This window comes from Embiotoca jacksoni, unplaced genomic scaffold (genome assembly GCF_022577435.1).
Source record: "Embiotoca jacksoni isolate LCO1_2020_lvr unplaced genomic scaffold, fEmbJac1.0.p SCAF_15, whole genome shotgun sequence".
Taxonomy (NCBI): Eukaryota; Metazoa; Chordata; class Actinopteri; family Embiotocidae; genus Embiotoca; species Embiotoca jacksoni.
The window spans coordinates 1,239,963-1,262,393 of NW_027185285.1; the positions used below are offsets into that span (position 1 = coordinate 1,239,963).

The following is a 22,431-nucleotide window of genomic DNA, read 5'->3' on the forward strand; positions in this document are numbered from 1 at the left end:
TAGCAGACCAATGTTGGCCAGCATGGTAATGTGCCAACACTAGGGATAGTTTTCTGGTGACGTCCATTGAGTTTGACACTGTTGAACATCCTCGTTATTGTTATTGTGCAGGATACGAAGAAATGCTTAAAAGAAAAAGGCAGAAGAACACTGACTCCTTTTTCCAGTCAAGTGGTCATGTAAGTATCTTTTCTTGGAAGGAAACGGAAACCTATTTGTTTGTGCTCAAAACCTGTTAAAAATGTTTTATTGTATCAACTCATCTGTTGGTGCTGTGTTCTGCTTGTTTAGGATAAAGCGACCACATCAGGTATCAACCTCAATGGGAGCAGGTGATGTCAACGCTGCACAGGTGAGCTGTCAAATGAAATAACTTAAAAGCTTTGCCGTCACCTTATAGTTAATACTGTGGACACGTTATGGTTAAAGGTTAGGGACAAAGGTGGGGGGGAGGTCTCATGTCCCACATACAAACAGTAGGGATACTATACTTTGGATTAAATTTTTCCTCAATTTTTCATTGTGTTTCTCAGAAGTTTTGGTTGCCTTTTTTTTTTTTTTTTTTTTTTTTTTTACATGACATCAAAGTAAAAATCAAATATGATTTTAACTCTACTAATACTTCACTATTTTGGGGTGGTAATTTATATAACTATGGTACATGCAATATCACAAAACATACCAAGTATGTAACTGTGGTGCTTTTGTAATGTACCACAGAAGTTGTTTGCAAAACAACAAAATATTTATTTTATTTAATTAGCTGCTCTATGTCAGTGCTTTTTAACGTCACCAGTCGCACATGCAGTACCACATATTTGTATTTCTCTCAGTGAGTTTCAAAAGGATTTCTGATGTCAGTGTCATGGATTTTGCTAATTCGTAAGTCTTTTAGATTTTAAAAAAAACAAAATATCTCTGGGGGACGGCAGACATTTTCCCTGATCCGTTCAGAGAGTAATATCAGGCTCACAGCATCAAGTCAACCCACTTCAGTGTCAGCACGGATCCTTGAAACTGGTGCCCCATGGGATTGTTTTCAGATCATCTGATTTATATATGTACTTATGCTGTGGCATAGCTGAGAGGTTGGAGAATAACCTATTGGCCTCATACACTGCTTTGAATGATTCCTGGTGATGGCATGCTTCACTGTACTACAAAAAGAGGCCCAGATCTATACAAGCAAACTATTTTCTATTGTTACAGTAACTGACGTGATTTTTAGATTCAGTGTGACTTACCTATTGTGGGAATATTCATTTATTTTTAAACGGCCATTAAACCTGTAGTAATAAAAAAAAAAAAGAAATCTGGACTTTGCAAAGAATTACAACAATTTTAAGTTTTCCTAATGAATCTTAAAAAAAACATGAAAGATGATATGCTGTATTAGAATCTACTGAATCTACAAAGGTTTGTACTTAACTTTAATGTCCAGTTTTCCATTCAACCTGGAAGGAAGGCACCTTTTTTAATTTTTTTTCCGTTGATTACACGTCAAATGTTTGTCTGTTTTCAAAGATAAACAGCAGTGGGTCAGCTACAACAATTAAGGTGATACCTGTTGCTCAGGAAAAGGGTTGATTTTAAGTTTTTTTTGTTTTTTTTAAGTTATCAAACTTTTTTTAGAGGCAAAAGTCATGTTGGTTTCCAATACTTCCACTACATAAACTGTGTCGCATGTCGCCACTAGAGGGCAAAGTTTCCTGGCTGAAAATATTTTAAAGCTCATGTACTGGATTTTGTCCATGGGTATTTGACTTGAGTTGCTACTGAAAGCGTGCACATGTCGTTTTGTGAAACAATTTATGTAATTTCGCTGGTAGAAATGTGATTAATATTGCACAATCATATGTTGCACAGTGACACCAGAAACAGTGTCTGGTTTGCTGTAACAATGAGGAGTAACACAAAATCAGATGAGCTCAGAAGGGGGTGGGGACGAGGATGACCCGACATCTAGAAAGGAAGAAGGTCACCAAACACACTTTCCCAGCCATCCCTGCAAGACACACACACACACACACACACACACACACACACACTAGCGTACACACAGGCCCACCCTGCAGTGTTGTGTGTGCCAGATGAGGGTGTGATACATGACTGCTGTCACTGCTTCCTTCACTACATCAGCACTTGCGAAGCATAGCAACTGCACCACAGTATACTGCTCACTGAAGATACAGTGAAACACTACCTGAGGCAAAAAAGCGAGGCCATCTGCACTGCACTCAGGGGGAGGGGGTGTTTAATCAAACACTGACAAAGGTGAAAGGGTACTCTCTCCAGAGCGATGCCGCAACTCTGTTCATGTAACCTCCCGAACATGAGCTGGACTTAATACAAGCTGCCTCTTTCATGTTAGCAGCAGATTCTGTGATTGTTTACTCGACTGTCAAGTTGAATAAAAGAAAAATTAAAAAAAAAAAAAAAAGCAACAGCCAACAGTCCAACTGTAGATTTAATGGTTTAAAATGTAAAAAAAAAAAAAAAAAAAAAGTATATAAAAATGCATACAGTACATAGTGAGAGCAGGCAGGATGTGTTCTCTCAGACTGCACAGTAAGTCCATTAAGGTCCTGACAATAGCAGAAATATAACAAAGTATATAAATACACATTTAACTCCGAATCTGAAAGCTCTTACAATAGCTTTGTCGTCATTCAAAACTGGACAACACACACGTCTCAGGCGAAAGATACGAGTTTTATCTTTCTGTCATCGCTCAGTGTTTATCACTTTTCTGCGCAGACAATTTAAAATGTCTTCTGTCTGGATGAAGATAAACTTTCCTTCAATCAGCTCATCATCATATGATCATGAGGATTGGCGTTGTTTGGACACGAGGAAGTGCTAAAAAGATTTCTTAGTACTTAAAAATAGACAATACCAGGAAATCTACTTTTCTGGGCGCACCCATTCATTGTGTCCCATCTGTAACCTTTGACCCCAAACCTTCCATACGCTATGAGTCACATAACCGGATCCATGCATTAGGCTACATACATTTTCCTGTCCTCCCTGCACACATATGCAGGACCACAGTCATAGATCAAACATGGACACCTTTATCACTTAAAAACAGTTGAGCGTGTCGTCTCCATTTTCTCATTCTCAGCTCTAAACAAAGTTAAGTTTGAGCAGCAGGGGAAAAAAAGTTGCATATTCAGTAATACAAATTACCATGTCTTTTATCAGCACAACCAGTGTCCTACTTATTAGGGACTTTACTTTTGTAGGCTGCAGTGCTTTTGTCATCATCACCATGAAAACTGGGTTCTCCAGAATACATGAAGCTCTATAGTATGCAAACTGGAAGCGACCAAATAATTCAATCAATGATCAAATCTCCCGTCAGGTGATTGAAAAATACAACTTTTGTCACAGCATTTTTCTTTAAAGTGTTAATTGGATACAGTATCGTACAGGACATCAGTGGGTCTCTGTTAACATCAAGGAGTTTGTCATTGAACAGCGATGATGGTGATGCCATAGGAAACTCACTTCTTCTGTGGCCGATCAGTTCAAAATTCTTCTGAGTTGTGAAGCGCAGGTAAACTTGCCAGAAAGATTCAGTCCTCTGCGAGGCCACTGGAGAGATGAATGTGCAGTAGAATAAACCATCAGTCCTCGGGTTGGCAGAGAAGGAAAAGCGTGGGTCGTTCTTTGAAATGGTGAGCCGAGCCGAGCAGAGACTGTGGATTATCAGGAGCTGCCATCCCCATTTTTGGTCTTGAGCACCACCAGACTGACCATGATGGGGATCAGACAGATGGGAGTGATCACCAGGGCAAAGACGATGAGCGGTGGGGGGTCATTTAGCTCCTCTATGGGACAATCCCTGAAAAACTTGGAGTGTATGTTGACAAAGGTCTGCTCCACCAGAGGGTTGGGCCACGGGATCAGGAGGCAGTCGGATATCTCCTCCGTGCAAAGGCTCAGGTTGCTATACAAACTGTAGACAGGGACAATGTGGAAGTGGATTCAGAAATGAGCAAATATTCAGCAAAATGTTTCATACTAAAAAAGTATTAATTGCAAATCTAAGCACACGGTATTTACCTGTTCACATTACCCCAAGTGCACCAGTCAGTGCTGTTTATCGATGACATTGCAGCCTCGAAATTGAGCAGACATAGATGGTTAAACATCTGGGAGAGGCATTCCATCATCGGTACACCATGGGCGTGCAAACAGATAGTGCACAGTTCCATACAAATGTGAGAATTATTTCCACAGGCTGCATGAATTAGAGGGAAAAGAGTCAACAAAAGAAAAAGGAAAAATTTGAAATTGACAATAGAATCTCTTTCTTTCTATGAAGTTGAATGACACGTATGTTTAGAAGATCACATCACCCACCAACTGACAAGGTAGGGCCTCCAGTGACATCTAAAAAAAGAGAAAAATAAAGAGTCTAACATTAAAATCATGCACATCAAACATTTTAGTCAACATAAATCCTCTTCAAATCGGCCATGCGAGTCCTTCCTAATTCATTTCATTAAAGAACACATGCATTCTAGCAAAACTGAAAACACAGAATTTTCCCTGTTAGCTCATGAATACATTTCTAGTGCTGAGGCAGGCAGTTGCAGCTGTAAAAGGGAGACCACACACTCACCAGAGAGAAAGGAGAGGAATACCCCAATGAAACCAAGTGCTCCCTTCATGTCAGAAAAAAATGAATAGAGGTGCGTTTTCCCCAACTGATGACTATGTGTAATAAACCTAAACTTCTTAGTCTGTGTACAGCGAGGCATAACAGGAAACCCGACAGGGTGGAAGAGACGCAGTGTAATCTTCGGTTACCAGATGTCCAAACAATGTTACCCGCAGTTACCAGATGTTCTTCGAAGATCTGTCTGATGGCCCTGCGTCTTGGCAGCAGCTCTTCCCCTCTCCAGCCCACGTTTCTTTCAGACTTTCTTCCTTTTTTAAAGGGGTGGAGGCAACAAGGATTGTCCTCTCCATTCTCCCAAATAAAAGGGAGCACACCCAAGCTGGGGCTGGACTCACATCTGAAAACCCTTTACTCTTTAACTCTTGTTCTGCTTTTTAGTCTCAGTTTCTCACAGTCGAAGGCCTGGCCGGCTCACAGCATGTGATTTATTTGCCTTTTGGGCTGCCTCTGCCAAATAGGAAACATAAGTAAACATTTAGGGCTTAGCGTTTTGGGGTGGATGTAATCATGACTCTGCAGGGTGTGCTGTGCAGACAGCCATGATTTAATATTTAGGTTAAATTGACCAAACCTGGAACAAGTTGTTAGTCAGAGCTGACCAGCTGTTTTGAAGGCCAAATATCTTTACACATGTGAGCTAGTAAAGAAAACATTCTAATATTTCCAAAGCAAGTGTGGGAAACCCTTGTGTTTTATATCAAGAGATGAGTGTGATATATCTGCAAGATAGTTTCTCACTGTTACCGCTTAGCATAACAGTGCAGGAGAGCTGGTTTCACTGATTTACTGAAAAATAAAATGTGGTGTATAGTTCATGTTTTCTCATGAGAAACTTGTTATTTTATGTCACTGAATGCACACGTTGGGCCTCACACAACATCTGTTTGCCGAGCAGCATTTTGATTTAGTAATGACATCAGGAAATGTGTCTTTTCAGCAGAGGAGGAGCTCAGAGTTGGGGGGAGTTGGCAGGGGAAAGAGGAGGGACAGTTAGGGAAAGGGGAAGAAAAAAAAAAGGAAAGGCACAGGATGAGGAACAGTGAAAGGGGCGCTGCTCCAAAGTTCCAGTTGTTTCACAACTCGGAGTTCATGCGTTGATCACAGACATTGCGTGGGGTGAATGACGAACAAATTCAGGAAGTTGAGCCAGGTGGGGGCTGCTCATAATGAGGTTTGAGTTAACCTTTAGCCCCGAACCATTATGGGCCTCATGTCTACTGCTGCTGACCCCTCACTGGTAGAGACCTCCCCTGGAGTTTGGATTCTCATGATAATACACACTAGGAGATATCTTGGCAGAAAACAGGACCTCTGAGCTCTGCTTTCTGGAGTTTGTCAGTTCCAGCTCTTTGTCAGGTCAAGCAAATAAGTTTGAGGAAGTTATCCAAAACAATCCCCTAGTGGACACAATTATATAATCGCATTTGGAACTGTAAATGTTATCAAATCTGAATAGTATTCACGTATATCTACAAAATTATGAAAGAATAATCAAATTAAAACTTGACCGTTTGCAGATTTAATTTATCCGGGCGACACTGACGTGTAGCCATCAGCCTATAGTAATGTGGAGTAGAAAAAAGTTGAAAACTTACCAGAAATCGTCCCTGTAGAGTGATACCCTGCAGAGAAAGGATGTCAGCTTCGTCAAAGTTTTTGTGATGATGCATGAGTTTATTTTTTTTTCCTATTGTCTCTGACACGTACCTATTGTTGTGGCCGGCTGCACCGTGACCTTTTCATCTACCAGACAAACCACCGCTGTGCATCCTGCAAGGAGATAAATAAAATAATGAGAGAACTGAATGCTGGAACAAAGCTGTAAAGTAAAAAAAAAATCAAAACTTGCAGCAGGAATTATTATTAAACTGAAATTCTGTACAATGTAGATAAGGCTGAACATAATTCAGAACTTGTTAAAGTAGAGGAGGTAAAGGAAATAACAAGCATGCTGCGGGGAGTGAACACATCGGTGCATCCTCCCTTTGTCTGCCACTGCTTTGAGGACGTCTTAATATATTCAACTTGAGCAAATTTAAACTTATCTGCAACAATTCCCCTTATATATTAAAAGCACATTATTTAAGAGCAAGTAAAACACAAAGCAGGGATTGTAAATAAACTATGATCAGAAGTCTCTCAAAGTAACACAAACGTCTGCTTTAAAAATACATTTGTTTGTCTCAGGTTCATTAAAATCACTCAATGATCCTTAAACCAAACTCTTTAAGTGTAAAACTCAATCATGAGACTGGCTAAGCTCCTTTCTTAAAGCTTCTCAATTACTGAAGGTTCCTGAGAATTCCTCCTGAGAGGTGAGCTGGAGGGCAAAGAGAGACAGTAAATGAGAGCAGTAAAGAAATGAACAGTGTAAATCCTCTTACTTACCCCAGATGAGAAGAGTCACAAAACCCCCAGAAAACACCAGTGAGAATCTGGTGACTGTCATTTTGCCTGACAATGCTCTGTTCGTCTTCTCTGGCAGGTAGGGATTACATATCTCAACCTTTTTGCAGGAAGGCTCTATAAAACAACAGGAAGCCCTCATTTCCTAGCATGGGCGGATTCACCAAATGGGGCAAAGAGCTGCTGATAATGTTATAGAAGTACTGTGGCCCACTGGGTGCACCACCATCACTCTCTCTCTTTATCTGTTTCCTCCTCTCATCCCACCCTCTGTTTCCAAACAGAAAATAGAGAAGGTTGTGGGGAGCCCCACCCTCTCTTTTTTCTCTCTCCCTCTCTCTACCTTTGCCTCTGGTTTTATCAATACCAGCAACGATTTGATTCTAATACAGGCTTCATACAAGAGTGGTGTCTGAAAAAAGTGTGAGCCATGTTTGACTGAAAGGACTCATGCTTCTGTCAGCTTAATATTTATGTTTTGTACATTTTGCTCAAATGGAAACTTGGAATAGGGTTGCTAATCACAATATAAAATCTTTTTTATACCATTTTGAGATGTTTTCCCCCTGAAATAGATGACATTGTAAATATTGTGGAGTTATCCTATATTCTATGATTGGAGGCTACATTTTCTCTGTTGTTGTTTTTCTTGTTGCTGTAGAACATAAGAATTACTGTGATTGATGATGTGATGATGACTAAAGAATATATTTTTTATATCTGACCTGATGACTAGCACCCGCGTCCCACCGCTGATGTCACATTGGGCTTCTGTGGTAAAGAGAGGTGGCAGGAATAGTAAATATGAAACTGACGCAGTGGTTTACGTCACTGAAGGATGAGTGCTCTCTCTCAGCTGCTGGATTTGGAAGAAAGTGAGGCAGCTGAGGCCAAAAAAAATTCCACATTTCATTTCACTTAATAGAAGCCACTCTTTTTTCTTTTTTTTTTTAATGGCTTCAACAACTAGAGGCTTGAATATCAAACTTGCAGCTGAAAGAGGTTAAACAGCTAAATGGGTTTGCCCAGGGAAGAGCATAAAACAAGACAAAATGAGTCAAAGTTTTTTTGGCTAATCTGTCTTCCTTTATTAAATAGTTCTTACAACAGTCAGTTAATATTTGAAATGGCTTTCAATTAATCAATTTCATCAGCTACTTAGTGAATCTTTTTATCGCCAAGCCTTTGTCACAGTTCATACAGCCTGCAACATATCTGATGAAGTGAATCCCAATGAGAAGCGCCAAGATCAACACACACAGTTTACATGATGCGGAATTAAAAACTTCCTGCCGATAACAGCCCCACTCCCCCGAGCTCATCATCCTGTGTGTGTTTGCTTTTGTTTGACAGTTCAGTATCAACATAGAACGGGTTACTTCAAATACCAACGCAGACCTGCCAAACATGCTGTGTCATCTGAGATACTTTAGCTCACTGGATGCATAATTAATAAGCAGGAATGCATGGACATAAGACTCCAGTCATGTTGGTATCACATGATATCAGGTTTCTTTAACCTAATTAGCCTTGTATGTCTGAACACATGTTGTGTCAGTGCATAAAAAGTAGCTGAACAGTGCCATCTTGTGTGGCAGAGAAGGATCATTTCCCTGGTTTTATTTTAACCTTCACACGACATAAACCACACAATGAACTCAGTGGTGAATGTGAACAGAACACCTGCAGAATAAATACAAAAAAACATGAGATTACATTACAGAGTTGCATTGTCTGTGTTAGAATCGCTCCTGTGGACACCAAAAACAGACTTCTAACATGTTTATCAAAGCAGCTGTACTGCTTTCAAGTATTTAAAGACATTTTTTAGAACAAAAATGTATTAGCAGCACATAAACATGAAATGAATGGTGCACATAATTTCATATGACTGTGAACTATGTCTCTTTAACGCCACAAATATGAGCAGTTCCAAAGGAAGCAAATTAAGCGATGATCTGTTAAGATTTTCTCTTAGTTCAGGTTTAAACAGGATTAAAATATTAACGCATTTCGATGAGGACACATCAGCCAGCTGGATTTACAGACACCGCTTACCTACAGAGTAGCTTTATGTATATTGTACTGGGATGCAGGCACATATGCAACAGGCACATATGCAACACGCATATGTGCCTGCATCCCAGTACAATATACATAAAGCCTCAATGACAATATCCTTTAATTGCTAATAATCATAACATGTAAGAGATAATTATTTTGTTCTCATATTTAATTAAGTGAAATCAAATTAGCAATTGCTTCTAATGGGGTCAAATTAGATGAAGTTAAACAGTCGGACAGAGTTAATGTGCTGCATTGATAACTGATAATTGTACAACTATGTTTACATGTGGTTTGTTAACCAGATTCACTTCCTCCCGTCAGTGAATGTTCTCAATGAGATTTTTCTCAAGCATCTATTCAGACATTTTAAATAATCAGTTTTACATGAAGGTGAATATATTTATCTATAAATGCAAATAATTCCGCTTTTCATACAGCTGCTCATGCAGGTGATGCCTTAAAAAATAAATAAATAAATAAAACATTCATCAAAAACGTGCTTTAATCCTGTTTTCAGTTTAAAGGTTGGATTTGACGTGCAATACGTGATGACATCAGCGGCATGCCCCCATCCTGCCCCCTTTCTCTCTCTCTTTCTTAAATCGGGGGATACAATGATTTGGGCTCTCCCTGGAGGAGGAGTGCTGAACAGCAGCTCAACTGTTTTCCATCCGACCGACGTCCATCGGAATGTTTGGAAACTGTAGGGTAGTTTCCTCCTATTACATAGTCATTTTTTATCCTTACATGATTAGACACTTATTTCAGACAACCTAATAAGGTGAATGTTGTATTTCCGGTGTAGTAAGATGTCTGTTCTGTTTTGCTTTTCGATGAAAAATCACTTTAATATTCCTGTGATATTACATTTATTTATGGTGTTTGGTTTTCCAGCTTTATTCTAGGTACTGTTTGCGCTTCCTCGGTTCCTCCTGTTGAGTACAGCTGTGAATAGTGTTTTATTTTTTTTTTTAATTTTTTTTGTTATAACCTTGCACTAAAATCAAAACCCACTGAGTGTTGTGCCTTCGCGCATTTAGATGGCGATCTGCTGCTCCGGACAGTTGCATCAGGTCTGTGTGTGTGTGTGCGTGTAAATGGCTGTGCTGTGGCTGCTCCACGCTACTTTTTATTCCCGGGGCGCAGAATAGTAATAAATCCTCCTCTGCGAGGAAAGGCTGTGATCATAATAAAGACGTCACCCTCCTGCTCGGGTTGGTTCAACCAAGCCAAGTGCGCAGCTATTTGTAAGCTACAACAACAACAACCTCCAGCACCATGCCCGTGGATAACGCAGGGATTTCTCTGAGGTACCCTCGCCGTGCGGAGACGATTTCTGCGTCAGATCCATAGCAAAGACAGCCTTAGATTGCTCCGGATCTCTCCACTTAACAAAAAAAAAAAAAAAAAAAAAAAAAAAACAAGAGGGGGACTTGATCGCGTTGCGGGCTGTTGTCGCAACAAATAGGACGCAAAGACGTGGATTTGAAGGTATTTTAATAACTGCGACACTGGATGTAGAGATCTAGACGTGCACACGCGTGCGCTAGAATAACGTGCCGTCATTGTGGTGCTCGGTGCGCACGTTTTTTTTTTAAAGTCTTCTACATTTAAATGGGTGCTGTGTAGCTCCGTTTGGCACGGGGCTGCACCTACAGGACGTAGCGCACTTCATAGCTTGTGGCTGAAACGTGTGCACGCCTCGTAGTGCAGGAAAAACGCACTCTAGCAGTTCCCCGAGCTCAGTTTTGCTTTTGTGCTTATTTGTGATTCTGTTTTAGCTCACACGGGGAAGTTGATCTTCAGTCGGGCGATTAAGAAACACAGAAAAACTGTACTACGCACTTTTCTGCTCTGCTTTTCTGAAGAGGCACGCCCACTCCTGACCAATGGTGATGCCCCGTGCTGCTAAATTCATAGATTGTATTCATTGCTGCACACGTTGTCAATCTGTTTGTTCACTATTTGGTCAGCTAGCACCATGATTCAGTAGAGGCGGAGGTCAGTCCACCCCGAGCAGTTTAAAGCACCCGTGTGGAAGACATTTTTTTACGTTGGAGTCTATTTTGTTTTGCCAACACAGGGGGGCGCTCTTTCAGATAGACTTTAAATGAAGGTGGAAGAGGAAGTTGAATGTCTTGTGAGAAATAGAGGAGATGGAGTACAATTTTTTTCAATAAGATAACAACTGGATTTTCGTGCAAAAATATGATACCAAAACTGTTGCTTATGAGCCTAACAATAGCTGTTTGTTGAATTTTGTGGAAGTTATTATAATATATTGGATGATGAGTCCTTAATTTACAGAATCTAGCCTTGATGTGAGATAGTGAAGTGAAGCCGGCCTTCTTTGCCTCATAGTATTCTTGTCTTTTTTTTAAAAAAAAAAGAGTCATGGAGGAAACAGCTGCTGCAGCCCCGGCCCCCAGCACCGGAGTCGCTCCACCAACCCCACCAACCCCAAGACCTCCTCCCCCCATCTTTGCCCCCTCCCGCAGCCTGCTCGAGTGGAGACGGAGGGTCAAGTCTGAGTACATGCGCCTTCGCCAATTAAAACGCCTTAAAAAAGCAGAGGAGGTCAAGGTGGGTCAAGTCAGTTATTGACATTCTGCTGCTGAACATCTTTCTATATACTATGTGGAGGAATTGCAATAGGTATGTGTTTCATATGCAGCACTCACTTCATGTGAATAGCGCATGTGTGCCTTTCTTTTTTTCTAGACCCTGTTCATGTCCAACAGGCAAAAGATTGAGCTGCAGACAAATCTCCTGAACGCGGAGTGGTCCAAGCTCAGGATTCAGTCCATCCCTCTGTCGACCTCGAGTGGAGCTGTGGCCAACAAGAAGGTGTGTGTGTGTGTGTGTGTGTGTGTGTGTGTGTGTGTGTGTGTGTGTGTGTGTGTGTGTGTGTGTGTGTCTATGTGTTTTTGTGTGTGTGTGTGTGTGTGTGTGTGTGTTCTGTTTGAAAGAGAAAAATTAAATAATGACCATTGCAACACACGTTTCTTACAATACCTCCTGCACTCTCCAGCTAAGTCTTCATGTTCCTTTATATTCCTTCCCAGGCTGCTCTGGCTCAACCAGTGATCCAATCTATTATTACTGTGTTGCAAGAAAGCTCCTTAATGTCCATCACGCTGCGTCCTCTTCAGCAGCCCTGGTGCTCTGCTGTGATTCCCACCTAGCTGTCAGGTGATACTAAAATATCTCAGGACAGAGAAGTGTGCCAGAGATGGATCATATAACAGGGTTACAGTGGTGTCTGGCCCTGTGGGAGCTCATAATACAAACAGTCTCAAGGCATAACAGCATCTTCCTCTTCCCACAGGCTGTCAGGGTGCGCTATATTGTGTTTGTTTTCCCTGTTCTGGGTCGAGCATCGTGTGCATTGGATTATATAGTTATAAAACTAGTGAAGCTGAGGATTGTTCGAGGGTCCGGACTAACCTTATCCCACCTCTGGTTCTCTTACAGATGTGTACAGTGGAGTTCGGCTTCCCGGGATTCAAAGCTCAAGCCATCGCCATGAGACCGCTGTCGACGGTGGCAGGGATCCCCTTCATGTACTCCTGGTCACCTCTGCAGCACAACTTCATGGTACGAAATAAACCACATTGCAAGTAATGCATTTAAAGTGTTATTGCACCAGCAGAGCACATTTTTACACGTTGTGTCACTAATCCTGACTAAATTCTTGTTCCACCAAACATCTAAACCAGTTGGATAAATTTAAGAACACATTATCAAGCTGAAACATCTTTTGTTCCATAGAAGATTTATTTTGAGAATGTATCGTTTTCATGCACAAAAAGGTGAAAATGCTCACAGGACAACATGGGACACTCTTGCTACACATTTCTCATCTGTGTTGTACTGTGAAATGTCCGTCAGCGGGAACACGTGACTGTTTTGAGAATTATTTGCTTCTTAAAGGTCAGTTTAACGGTTTATTACTTTGGCTGTAGGTCTGGCTCAGGTTGTGTGACATGCAGCACCAGGTCGTCACACACCTGTCCTTACAGAAGCTTTTGTGTTTCTAGGTGGAGGATGAGACGTTCCTCCACAACATCCCCTACATGGGAGACGAAGTGCTGGAGCAGGACGAGGCCTTCCTGGAGGAACTCATCGACAACTACGATGGTGTCCATGGCGACAGAGGTACGTGTTGGATGCTATTTCCTGTGATGTATATATGATTCATCTGATGATATTATTAGTAACATTTGACCATCCCTTGGAGTCTGTGAGATTCAGATATTTGAGATGATAAAGGAAAACGTGTTGACGACTTTTCGGCTCTGATACGTTGATTGTGTCCCAGAGGGGGGGTTCATCAGTGACGAGATCTTCAAAGAGCTCGTGGAGGCCTTGAGCCAGTACTCTGACAATGAGGAGGAAGAAGAGGAGGAGGCGACGACGGCCCCGGTGGTGGAGGTGACAGCGAAGAAAGAGGAGGAGAGAGCGATGAGGAGGAGCTCTGTGGAAGGTTCGGAGGAGACTAAAGCTGGAGCTGCCGTGTTCATCAGGAGGAAGAGGAGAAGCACGACCGAGGGTGAGTCTCCAGTGGTGCGTTTGTGTGTTCGGACTCTGGGGGAGAACAAGAGGGCTACAGTGTGAACAAGGCTCGCACTGTTCCTCTCGTCGCACTGTACAGCTGCCACAAGGTCGGCCCGCCACAGCATCTCTTGAACCGGCATTGTTTGCTTTAAAGCTGTCCCCGTGTGCCCGCATGGTCACTGTGTGTGAGGGAACCTGTTTGTCCACGACACTGATATGACCCAGCTCTAATTACAGAGCCGCGTGACCTCTCGTACGAGGCTTTATGGGAAACAAGGCTTTATACACGCTCTGCCAACACTCAGTGATAGTGAAATGGAAGCGCACCTGGCCAGACTGTTATTCAGCCACTGATTCACAAACACATGCATGGATGAAGGGTCCGAGGATAAAACTGAAATACTGAAGAAAAAAAAAAAGAAAACCATTCTGTATGTTATTACATCATGATTTTCACAGAGAGCTGTTCAGAACATGTTGTTGTCAACTGGCCTTGAGAATTGCAAAATGTTTAAAAGAACATGTTGCATAATCTTTATTTGTGAGTCTGTATCAAATCCTGATGTGTGTACAAATCTGGTTTGTTTGTTTAACACTCAGTGTTCTCTGTTTCCCAAAGTGAGGGACTCGTCCGGCAGCAAGAAGATCCCCAATGACAAGATTTTTACAGCCATCGCCTCCATGTTCCCCTACAAGGGCACCACAGAGGAGCTGAAGGAAAAGTAAGAAAAGTGCAGTCAATCCGGGGATGTATGCACACAATGCTGAGCAGTCCGTTGCTTAGTGTTCACCATGGCGACTGCAAGCTGTCGGGGAGGAAAGTAATAATGGTGGCTCCCTCTCAGGCTCTCCGACTCAAAGGAGTTGTTGCATCAGCATCTGAAAGAGCTTCGCTTAGAAAGGAACATCTACATCTTCACACGCTCAAATGAAGCACGCGCACACTAAAAACGTTCCCCTCCCCCCATCCTCCACAGGTACAAGGACCTCCTGGAGCCCCCCAGCCCGGTGAAGCTGCCCCCCCTCTGCACCCCCAACCTGGACGGGCCTTTTGCAAAGTCCGTGCAGAGGGAGCAGTCATTACACTCCTTCCACACACTCTTCTGCAGACGTTGCTTTAAATATGACTGCTTCCTCCATCGTAATGGTTTATCCTTTATTCCTATATTATGATCATAGTTTGACCTCCAAATTCTCTCATTTGTTGTGTTTGTTAAAAATGTCTTTCGTTCTCTTGATGAAGCTTTCCATGCTACACCCAATGTTTACAAGAGGAAGAGTAAGGAGATCCGCATGGAGACTGAACCGTGTGGGGTAGACTGCTTCCTGTTACAGGTACGCCCACAATTATTTGATCGATTTATTCTCTCTTTACTCAGCAATAGTCTGTGTTGGGCTGTTCGTTATGTCTCATTATGTCCCCTCAGAAAGGGGCTAAAGAGTTTGTGGATCAGAATGTGCTAAGGTCCCAGCGGTCTCGGAGGCGACGGAGGCAGCAGCGTCCCACCAGCTCCACTTGTCCTGGACCATCGGGGTCTACAGAGGAAGGTAAAGAGGGCGACAGTGACCATGAAACCACGTCCTCCTCAGGTAGGACACCGATCTCACACGGGGTTTGTTTTACCACCGAGATTTCCATTTTCTCAGCTGCTCCAAAATAATTATACAAATCTGGTTCATTCTGGTTTTGCAACGGAGGCCGTCTGCTCTGCGGGTTCATACAGAATAGACATGATTCATTTTAATAGTGTTTCTGTGACTCTGAGTCACTGTATGACTGAGTGGATGCATCATTTCCCAAAACCTCCCCTAATTCTCCCCCACTTTCTGGAAGTCTGTCTGCCCTGACTGACTGCAGCTCTTCAGAAAACTGCAATTTTGGCTGAAGGTTTCAAGTCATATCCAGCTCTCTTCTTTGTCTTTCTTCTTCCATCCTTTCTCAATATCAGCTCTGTGTTGCCAAGCAAAATAAGCCAAGCCTTAGTTTTGCATGCTTCAGCTTCAACATGAACACTTTGTTCGTCCATCCCTTCTTCTTACTGGGCTTTTTTCTCTCTTTTAAAATTTCTATTGGCTTGTTCATGCGGAGAGCAGCAGGAAGGAAATAAGAACAATCTCCTCTGGCTCTTTATCTTCCTCTCGTTTGGCCTGGAGCACTCAGGTTGTTGTTCATCGCTGTTAGTGCCTCACTTTAAGTCCCTGTTAGTTTTGGAAACCACTGGTGCTCAGCCAGTGACTCAGCAGACTCTCACACGTGTTGAGATAATGTGGAAAAAAACAGATTGCTGAGCAGATTAATAAAGATACTCAGTGTTGGAGCATGTGGCTGCAGAAATGCTGCATTCAGCCTTGTTGCCAGGCAACATCCAGCTCTCTGCCTTGAGCTGTGGGTGTATGAGCATCACTGTTGAATATCCAAAGCACTAAATCAACCGCCTGGTCCCCTTCTGCGTGTGCTTGGCTACATAAAGATGGCATCCAGAAATAGCAATCTCTGTGTTTGTGCAGGGTTAAATTTAATTCGGATGTGTGTGCAGATAAAAGCTGTCAAAGACCTTTCCCAAGATCAAGTCACATAAAAGTGTCTGTAGAATCAAATAATATAACTAAAACTTTCTGCCAAGAGAATTTAGTCAGTGATACTAAACTGTGTGTGTGTATGTGTGTGTATGTGTGTGTATGTGTGCGTGTGTGTGTGTGTGTATATCTGTGTATCTGTGTGAAAGAGGGGAATTCACGTTGCCAGACTCCCACCAAGCTGCATTCAGGGGAAGATGATGGGGAGCAGCAGGCATGCTGTGTGGTCCAGTGGAGTGGGGCAGAGGAGTCCCTGTTCAGGGTGCTGCACGGCACCTACTTCAACAACTTCTGCTCAATCGCCCGCCTCATCGGTTCCAAGAACTGCAAGGAGGTAAAATATTCACACACTGGACCGTTTTCCAAGTTAAGCACGTTTCCCTGTAGCACCACAAACACAAGATTCTTTGATGAATTAATTTACTGTTTCAAAAAGTGAATGTGCTGTTAAAGTACTCTGATAACACATAAATTGTGGTTTAGATCTAAATCTTGATTGTTTTTTTTGGTTTTTTTTAATTGCCACAAACACATTTTACAATTATTAGATCATCCTGAACACCTAAACATACTGAGCCGTATAGGATAAGATATTATATAACTCCGCAGGTTTTGCATGATAGAAATTTTTTAAGACGAATATAAAAACTGCAGCTGTAGAATCAGAAATGTTTTATTCAATTTGAATTTCCTCTTTGTCAAAACAACGCATCCACACTTCCTACAAACTACATTTCTTTCATGTTCTGACTTGTCTTCAGACCCAACTAACGCTGACTCAAGTGATGTCATTCGAGGCAAACTGTCAATTTTTGCACAGCTGCCTTTGGAGTCAAAAAAGGCCTTTTAAACCTTTTCCCACATATGCAGTATTGCTCTCAGTAAGCCTACTTGAATGTGTAGTTTCCTTTGATAATGTCAGATGGTGACATAAGAAAATGCTAATAAATGTTAATACTTAATGCGTAATAAATATTCTTACCAACTCGTTAGAACAGAAAACAAAAGAAACACGCAGAAACCAAAGACAATGGTTTCAAATAGAAACCGTGAGCAAGAAAATGAGAAATAGTGTCTTTAGTTTTGAGACAAATCTCTAACAGTAATTTTACCTCAATTGTGTGTCATTAGCTCTCCCATCTGTTGCTTACTAGCTCAATTAACCATGAGATGTATTTTTCGAGTGTTAATTTATGACCTCCGGCTGAATCTCTGAAAATGAAGCCTGGTTGTTTTGAAATAAAGTAGAGAACATAGTTGTGTCACTGATTTCTGTTGCGTTTGCGTCAATGCGAGTGTAATAACACATGGATCCTGAGCTTGTGGTTTTATGGTGTGGATAATTGGGCTGACTACAGAGAGAATGGCATGTGGCACCATAAACAACGATGCTTACCAGATGTGACGTCTCTCATATTTTCTCATATTGATGTTGTTCAGACGTTCCCAAACTCATGTCATTTGAGCTTCGGTTGCATAAGAGGGCTGGTACAGAACATATATTCTAACTTCTAAATTAGATTTCAGAAGTTTTTTACTTTTGTGCCCCCAGCCACGAAGAAGTACAACTATCTTCACCCGTGTGACAGAATGCTGAAGACAGCCTCATTCCTCTTCATCCAACCCTTATAACCTCTGTTGTCCCGCAGCCAGACGAGTCCAGAGTCTGTATTGGACTGTCACAGCCCTGCTGATATCCAGCGGGCCCCACCTACTGCTTCACTCAGTGGAAACGCTGAAAGCAGCTGCATCATTATGTATGTCTGTGTCTCAGGGAAGAGGCCAAATCTGGGTTTTGGCATCCAGACGTGGCTGTGTGTGTGTGTGTGTGTGTGTGTGTGTGTGTGTGTGTGTGTGTGTGTGTGTGTGTGTGTGTGTGTGTGTGTGTGTCTGGCCTCTGCAGAGGAGTTTTGATAGCTGTGGCATAAAATGCTTTTCAGCAATGCACAAAACATACGCGCAATATACTTACAACGAAGAGAACAGCATTTCGTCATGGTTGTGTACATTTGTGATGAATTTCATGTCGCTGTCGTTTCACGCAGGTCTACGAGTTTGCAGTGAAAGAGGCTCTGGTCCATCGTGTTCCTCTGGAGGACGGAGGCATCTCGCCCCAAAAGAAGAAAAGGAAACACCGGCACGATATTTTCCATTTCTCTTCCAACTTTTACTGACGCATTACTGATTTGTTCTCCCTGTCACATTTTTATTTTTTATCTCTTAATAAGTCATGAAACTTCCTGAATAGGTGTGGGAGAAGTTTAGAGGAGTTTTTGACAAAGCCAAATAAACCCTTGTTTGATTGATGTTGCAGGTTATGGGCAAAGATTCAACTAAAGAAAGGTACGTTGACCTCCACAAACAAACACAATATGCCCTCTCATACAACTCGGCTTATTGTGCTCGTCTGACGGTTTTGTCCTCTGTTGCTCCAGATAACTCGTCCAATCAGGTGTACAACTATCAGCCATGTGACCACCCCGACCACCCGTGCGACAGCTCCTGCCCGTGTGTAATGACCCAGAATTTCTGTGAGAAGTTCTGCCAGTGCGAGCACGAGTGTGAGTCTCACCTTTTTATTTCTTTCACCTGTGTCCCCAGGTTCTCATCGGCAACGTGCTACTTTCACAAACAGAAATATAAATGTCCGCTCTGCTGTGTGATGCTCGAAGAAAATTGTCTGTCGTAGCCGTATTTTCCACTGAAAACTGTTTCGGAGCCCTTCTGCCAGGCCACAATGGAGCAGGGCAGCAGAATGTAAAACGATTCTGCAGTAGTCTGGCAGCGGTCAGAGGAGAAACTGTCCTCTGGCAGGGATAGGTGGGTGCCTGTGTAACACAGAGCGGCACTCAAAATGAGGCATTAGCTGCAGTAGCAATGACCCAGAACTGTGTTTTCCGAAATGGCCACACGGTGGAGGAATGCATTCTGTATTTTTCCCACTGGAGAAGTGACAATAGAAACAGAGGATTAGACGAAGTAAACATTTTCCTATGGATTTTGGAAAGGGTAGTTTTGCCTCATTTGTTCATCTGTTGTGCTTCAGTCACCTTCTCTTCCCCTCCCACCTCCTCGTTACCTCGCCTTTTCCCGTAGCAGAGGAGAGCCGGGGCCAAACAGGAAGCAGCCCCTGGTTCCACATGTGTGCACTCTAAAGACTTGGAGAGAAATCAAAGGGATGTGACAGGCTCTGTGCCTGATATACAACATCATCTCCTGCATCAGCATGAGTCAAGCGGTTCCAGCCAAACAGTGCTTGTTGAAATAGACACATAAAACCCACACAGGCTGGGAAAAGGGAAGTTAAAACGGCACGACAGACGAGAGCAATTCTGCCTGGAGCTCCAGTCATGGACAGTTTTCTCCAGGCGGAGGCCGCTGGAAAGACATTTCGGTTATTCTTGCCCGAGTCTTCCGTTCATCTGCCCGGAGGGTGTTGTGTTACACTCCTCCGAGTTGTATTTCAGCATATCTGCCAGCAGAGGTCTCTGACTGAAGGACCTCTCAGCTGTTCTCAGCCACTAAACTCCCGTGCTGCAGCTGCATTTTGAAATGGAATTATTTATTATAATCATATTGTGTTCTGCGAAGTCATATCATGTATTCAATTTCTGTATTGCTGCATGCAATTTGCTCAGAAACCGTGTCAGCAATTTCCCCTTCTCAGAGCAGCTGTGTGTCTAAATGGTTTCCAGGCCAGAACCGCTTCCCGGGCTGCAGGTGTAAGACTCAGTGCAACACCAAGCAGTGTCCCTGCTACCTGGCTGTGAGAGAGTGCGACCCGGATCTCTGCATGACCTGCGGTGCTGCGGACCACTGGGACAGCAAGGCGGTCACCTGCAAGAACTGCAGCATCCAGAGAGGCCTGAAAAAGGTACACTGGAGCTGACCTGGTACTTAAAACATTGCAATCTAATATTCTGTGGTTAGTGGTGTTTAGAAAACTCCTCTCGCCTGCATCTGACTTCTCTTTTAGCACCTGCTGTTGGCTCCATCAGATATCGCCGGGTGGGGAACCTTCATCAAGGAGCCGGTTCAGAAGAACGAGTTCATCTCTGAATACTGCGGAGAGGCAAGTCCGGGCACTTTAGTCCGATTTAATTTTTATTCATGAGCTTTAAACTGGATTGAAGTTTTATACTTGCGGTGTAATTTTTTTTCCTGTGTGTGTGTGTGAGCAGCTGATCTCTCAGGATGAGGCAGACCGACGAGGAAGAATCTACGACAAATACATGTCAAGCTTTCTTTTCAATTTGAACAATGGCAAGTGTCCCCCCCCCTCTTGCCTTATTGCAGTAAGCCAGACGTAGCACGAGAGTATATCAATAATTAATGTACTCTGTCTCTCAGTAGACTTTGTCGTGGATGCCACGCGAAAGGGGAACAAAATCCGCTTTGCAAATCATTCGGTTAATCCCAACTGCTACGCTAAAGGTGAGAGGGAGTGAAGTTTGATTTTCTTTGTGGATTCAGACGAGTTGTGTTTGGTGATGTTGCGTTGTGTTGCCGTTGCAGTGGTGATGGTGAACGGAGACCATCGGATTGGAATTTTTGCCAAACGAGCTATCCTGCAAGGAGAGGAGCTCTTCTTTGACTACAGGTAGAGTCACGGGCCCTTTTTGTGACTCTCCATCAGCTTCAAAGTAAAATAAAAGAAATGGCCTCTGTACGTTGTTACTGAATAACTTGTGTCTATAGATTCTGGATACTCTCTTAACACTCTCTACTCGTGTTTCCTCCCACAGATACAGCCAAGCCGACGCCCTCAAATATGTGGGAATAGAGCGGGAAGTAGACATGACTTAGCTTCAGCGGCTGCCTACCTCCGTAATCTGTCTTTTAACTCCTCAGCCACCCACTAATGCTTCTGTCCCTCCCTGCAGTGTCACATCTAGCTGACAACATTCTATCAACACTGTCTCTTAGCCCCTCTGCCGCACTTCCAAAAATAGAAAGTCCCTCCCTGCTGTGTGCAGGTGCTCCTGCTCTGCAGCATCGCCTCTTTCAGTGACAGCCGTTAGCCCCCCCTCCCCCACCCAAACTCACCCACCTGTAAGACTGTATACACCGAGCTTATTAAACTAAACTATTTAAAATGGAGATACTATTAATCGCTTACTACACCAAGAGGATTACACTTTTTTTTTTTTTTTTTTATTCCATCCTATCGAAGCAAAGAGGCTGCAGTTACCCGTAATACAGCATGTTACTCACAGCAGTTTTGTTACTGTACTTATAGACTGGCTTTTGTTTGACATCTCAATACGTAATGCAAGCTTTGACAACGTACCTAATGATGATCAGTGAATTGCATGTGCTGTCCTATTGACGAACCATCCATTAAACATGTTAGACGCAGCGTTAGCTTCAGTCAGATACTGTTCCTGTGCAGTAACTCGGTATTGTAGTACGATGTCACCCTCTGGATGTTCCACGGAGAGACCTGATCAGGTTTGACAGCTCGATGCGTTCCTCCGTGCACCTCCTCAGCGGCCGACATCACCACCACGTCTTTATGGTAAAATAAGTTATTGTGCATTTATATCATTGTTCTGCAAAAATAGGCAACCAGACGAGAAACCGACTGAATGAATGTAACCTGTAGATGATGGTGAAGAGATCTCATCCCTCTTTTCATTTTATCCCATTATTGGTACTCGGAGCAACGTACACACGTCAAAAACATTTATCTTGTTTACATAATCTTGAGACCTTTACACTTATTCAGGCTAATAATTCACATAATTAAAAAAAAGAGTGAATGTCTTCCTCTTCAAACAAAAAAAACGTGCCAAATGATTCCACACAGAAAAGTGCTGAACCAATATGGATGTGTTGCATTATTAACACAGCTGTGGTTACAGTGACCTTCACAAGGTTATGACCATGGGAAAAGCAAAATTGTCAGTGTTTGACCAAATATAAAAATTCCCCCACATGTGAATGTAAAAATATCATTTATCATCTTTATTTTTTTATATCCAGGTGTGTCATTCATTTCATTTAAAAGCCCACTTTGAAATGAGATCTTTCTCAATAGAGATGAACAAAATGGAGTTTAATGCTATGTACAGTGTATGCCTATAAAAATAAAAGTTTAACTTTATACATTAGAACTGCTTCCGAGTTCTTAT

At 42.5% G+C, this 22,431-nt stretch overlaps 2 protein-coding genes across 11 annotated transcripts; one reads left to right on the forward strand and one right to left on the reverse strand.

The window, feature by feature from the left end:
• Nucleotides 1-2,449: 2,449 nt before the first annotated feature.
• Nucleotides 2,450-7,308, reverse strand: ramp2 (receptor (G protein-coupled) activity modifying protein 2). Its single transcript, XM_069148674.1, has 6 exons — nucleotides 7,079-7,308; nucleotides 6,398-6,460; nucleotides 6,286-6,312; nucleotides 4,369-4,398; nucleotides 4,069-4,246; nucleotides 2,450-3,961 (listed from the first exon to the last, which is right to left on the reverse strand). The coding sequence occupies exons 1-6, from the start codon at nucleotides 7,236-7,238 to the stop codon at nucleotides 3,712-3,714; spliced, it is 708 nt and encodes a 235-aa protein (XP_069004775.1). The 5' UTR covers nucleotides 7,239-7,308; the 3' UTR covers nucleotides 2,450-3,711.
• Nucleotides 7,309-9,814: 2,506 nt separating this feature from the next.
• ezh1 (enhancer of zeste 1 polycomb repressive complex 2 subunit) lies at nucleotides 9,815-22,413 on the forward strand. Of its 10 annotated transcripts, none has more exons than XM_069148681.1 (20): nucleotides 9,815-9,866; nucleotides 11,554-11,746; nucleotides 11,885-12,010; nucleotides 12,638-12,760; nucleotides 13,204-13,321; nucleotides 13,485-13,715; nucleotides 14,340-14,442; nucleotides 14,698-14,867; nucleotides 14,964-15,055; nucleotides 15,148-15,310; nucleotides 16,447-16,631; nucleotides 18,343-18,434; nucleotides 18,612-18,640; nucleotides 18,733-18,858; nucleotides 19,993-20,171; nucleotides 20,274-20,369; nucleotides 20,479-20,560; nucleotides 20,648-20,731; nucleotides 20,813-20,897; nucleotides 21,043-22,413. In XM_069148681.1, the coding sequence occupies exons 2-20, from the start codon at nucleotides 11,558-11,560 to the stop codon at nucleotides 21,101-21,103; spliced, it is 2,334 nt and encodes a 777-aa protein (XP_069004782.1). In that variant the 5' UTR covers nucleotides 9,815-9,866; nucleotides 11,554-11,557; the 3' UTR covers nucleotides 21,104-22,413. The 10 variants fall into 10 exon arrangements, with proteins under 10 accessions (XP_069004782.1, XP_069004781.1, XP_069004785.1 ...); XM_069148680.1 differs by having other exon boundaries at nucleotides 9,853-9,944; XM_069148684.1 differs by lacking the exon at nucleotides 9,815-9,866 and adding an exon at nucleotides 9,984-10,473 and having other exon boundaries at nucleotides 20,813-20,940.
• Nucleotides 22,414-22,431: the final 18 nt, after the last annotated feature.

Excerpts from the sequence above, each read along its gene's own strand:
- ramp2 (XM_069148674.1), bottom strand. The coding sequence starts at position 7,238 with ATGAGGGCTTCCTGTTGTTTTATAGAGCCTTCCTGCAAAAAGGTTGAG. Across the intron at positions 6,461-7,078 it reads TGTGACTCTTCTCATCTGGG|GATGCACAGCGGTGGTTTGT; the intron begins GTAAGTAAGAGG and ends ATCTCCTTGCAG. Across the intron at positions 4,399-6,285 it reads CTCTACAGGGACGATTTCTG|ATGTCACTGGAGGCCCTACC; the intron begins GTAAGTTTTCAA and ends CTCTTTTTTTAG.
- ezh1 (XM_069148675.1), top strand. The coding sequence starts at position 10,442 with ATGCCCGTGGATAACGCAGGGATTTCTCTGAG. Across the intron at positions 13,716-14,339 it reads GAGGAGAAGCACGACCGAGG|TGAGGGACTCGTCCGGCAGC; the intron begins GTGAGTCTCCAG and ends TGTTTCCCAAAG. Across the intron at positions 18,435-18,611 it reads AAGAAGAAAAGGAAACACCG|GTTATGGGCAAAGATTCAAC; the intron begins GCACGATATTTT and ends TTGATGTTGCAG.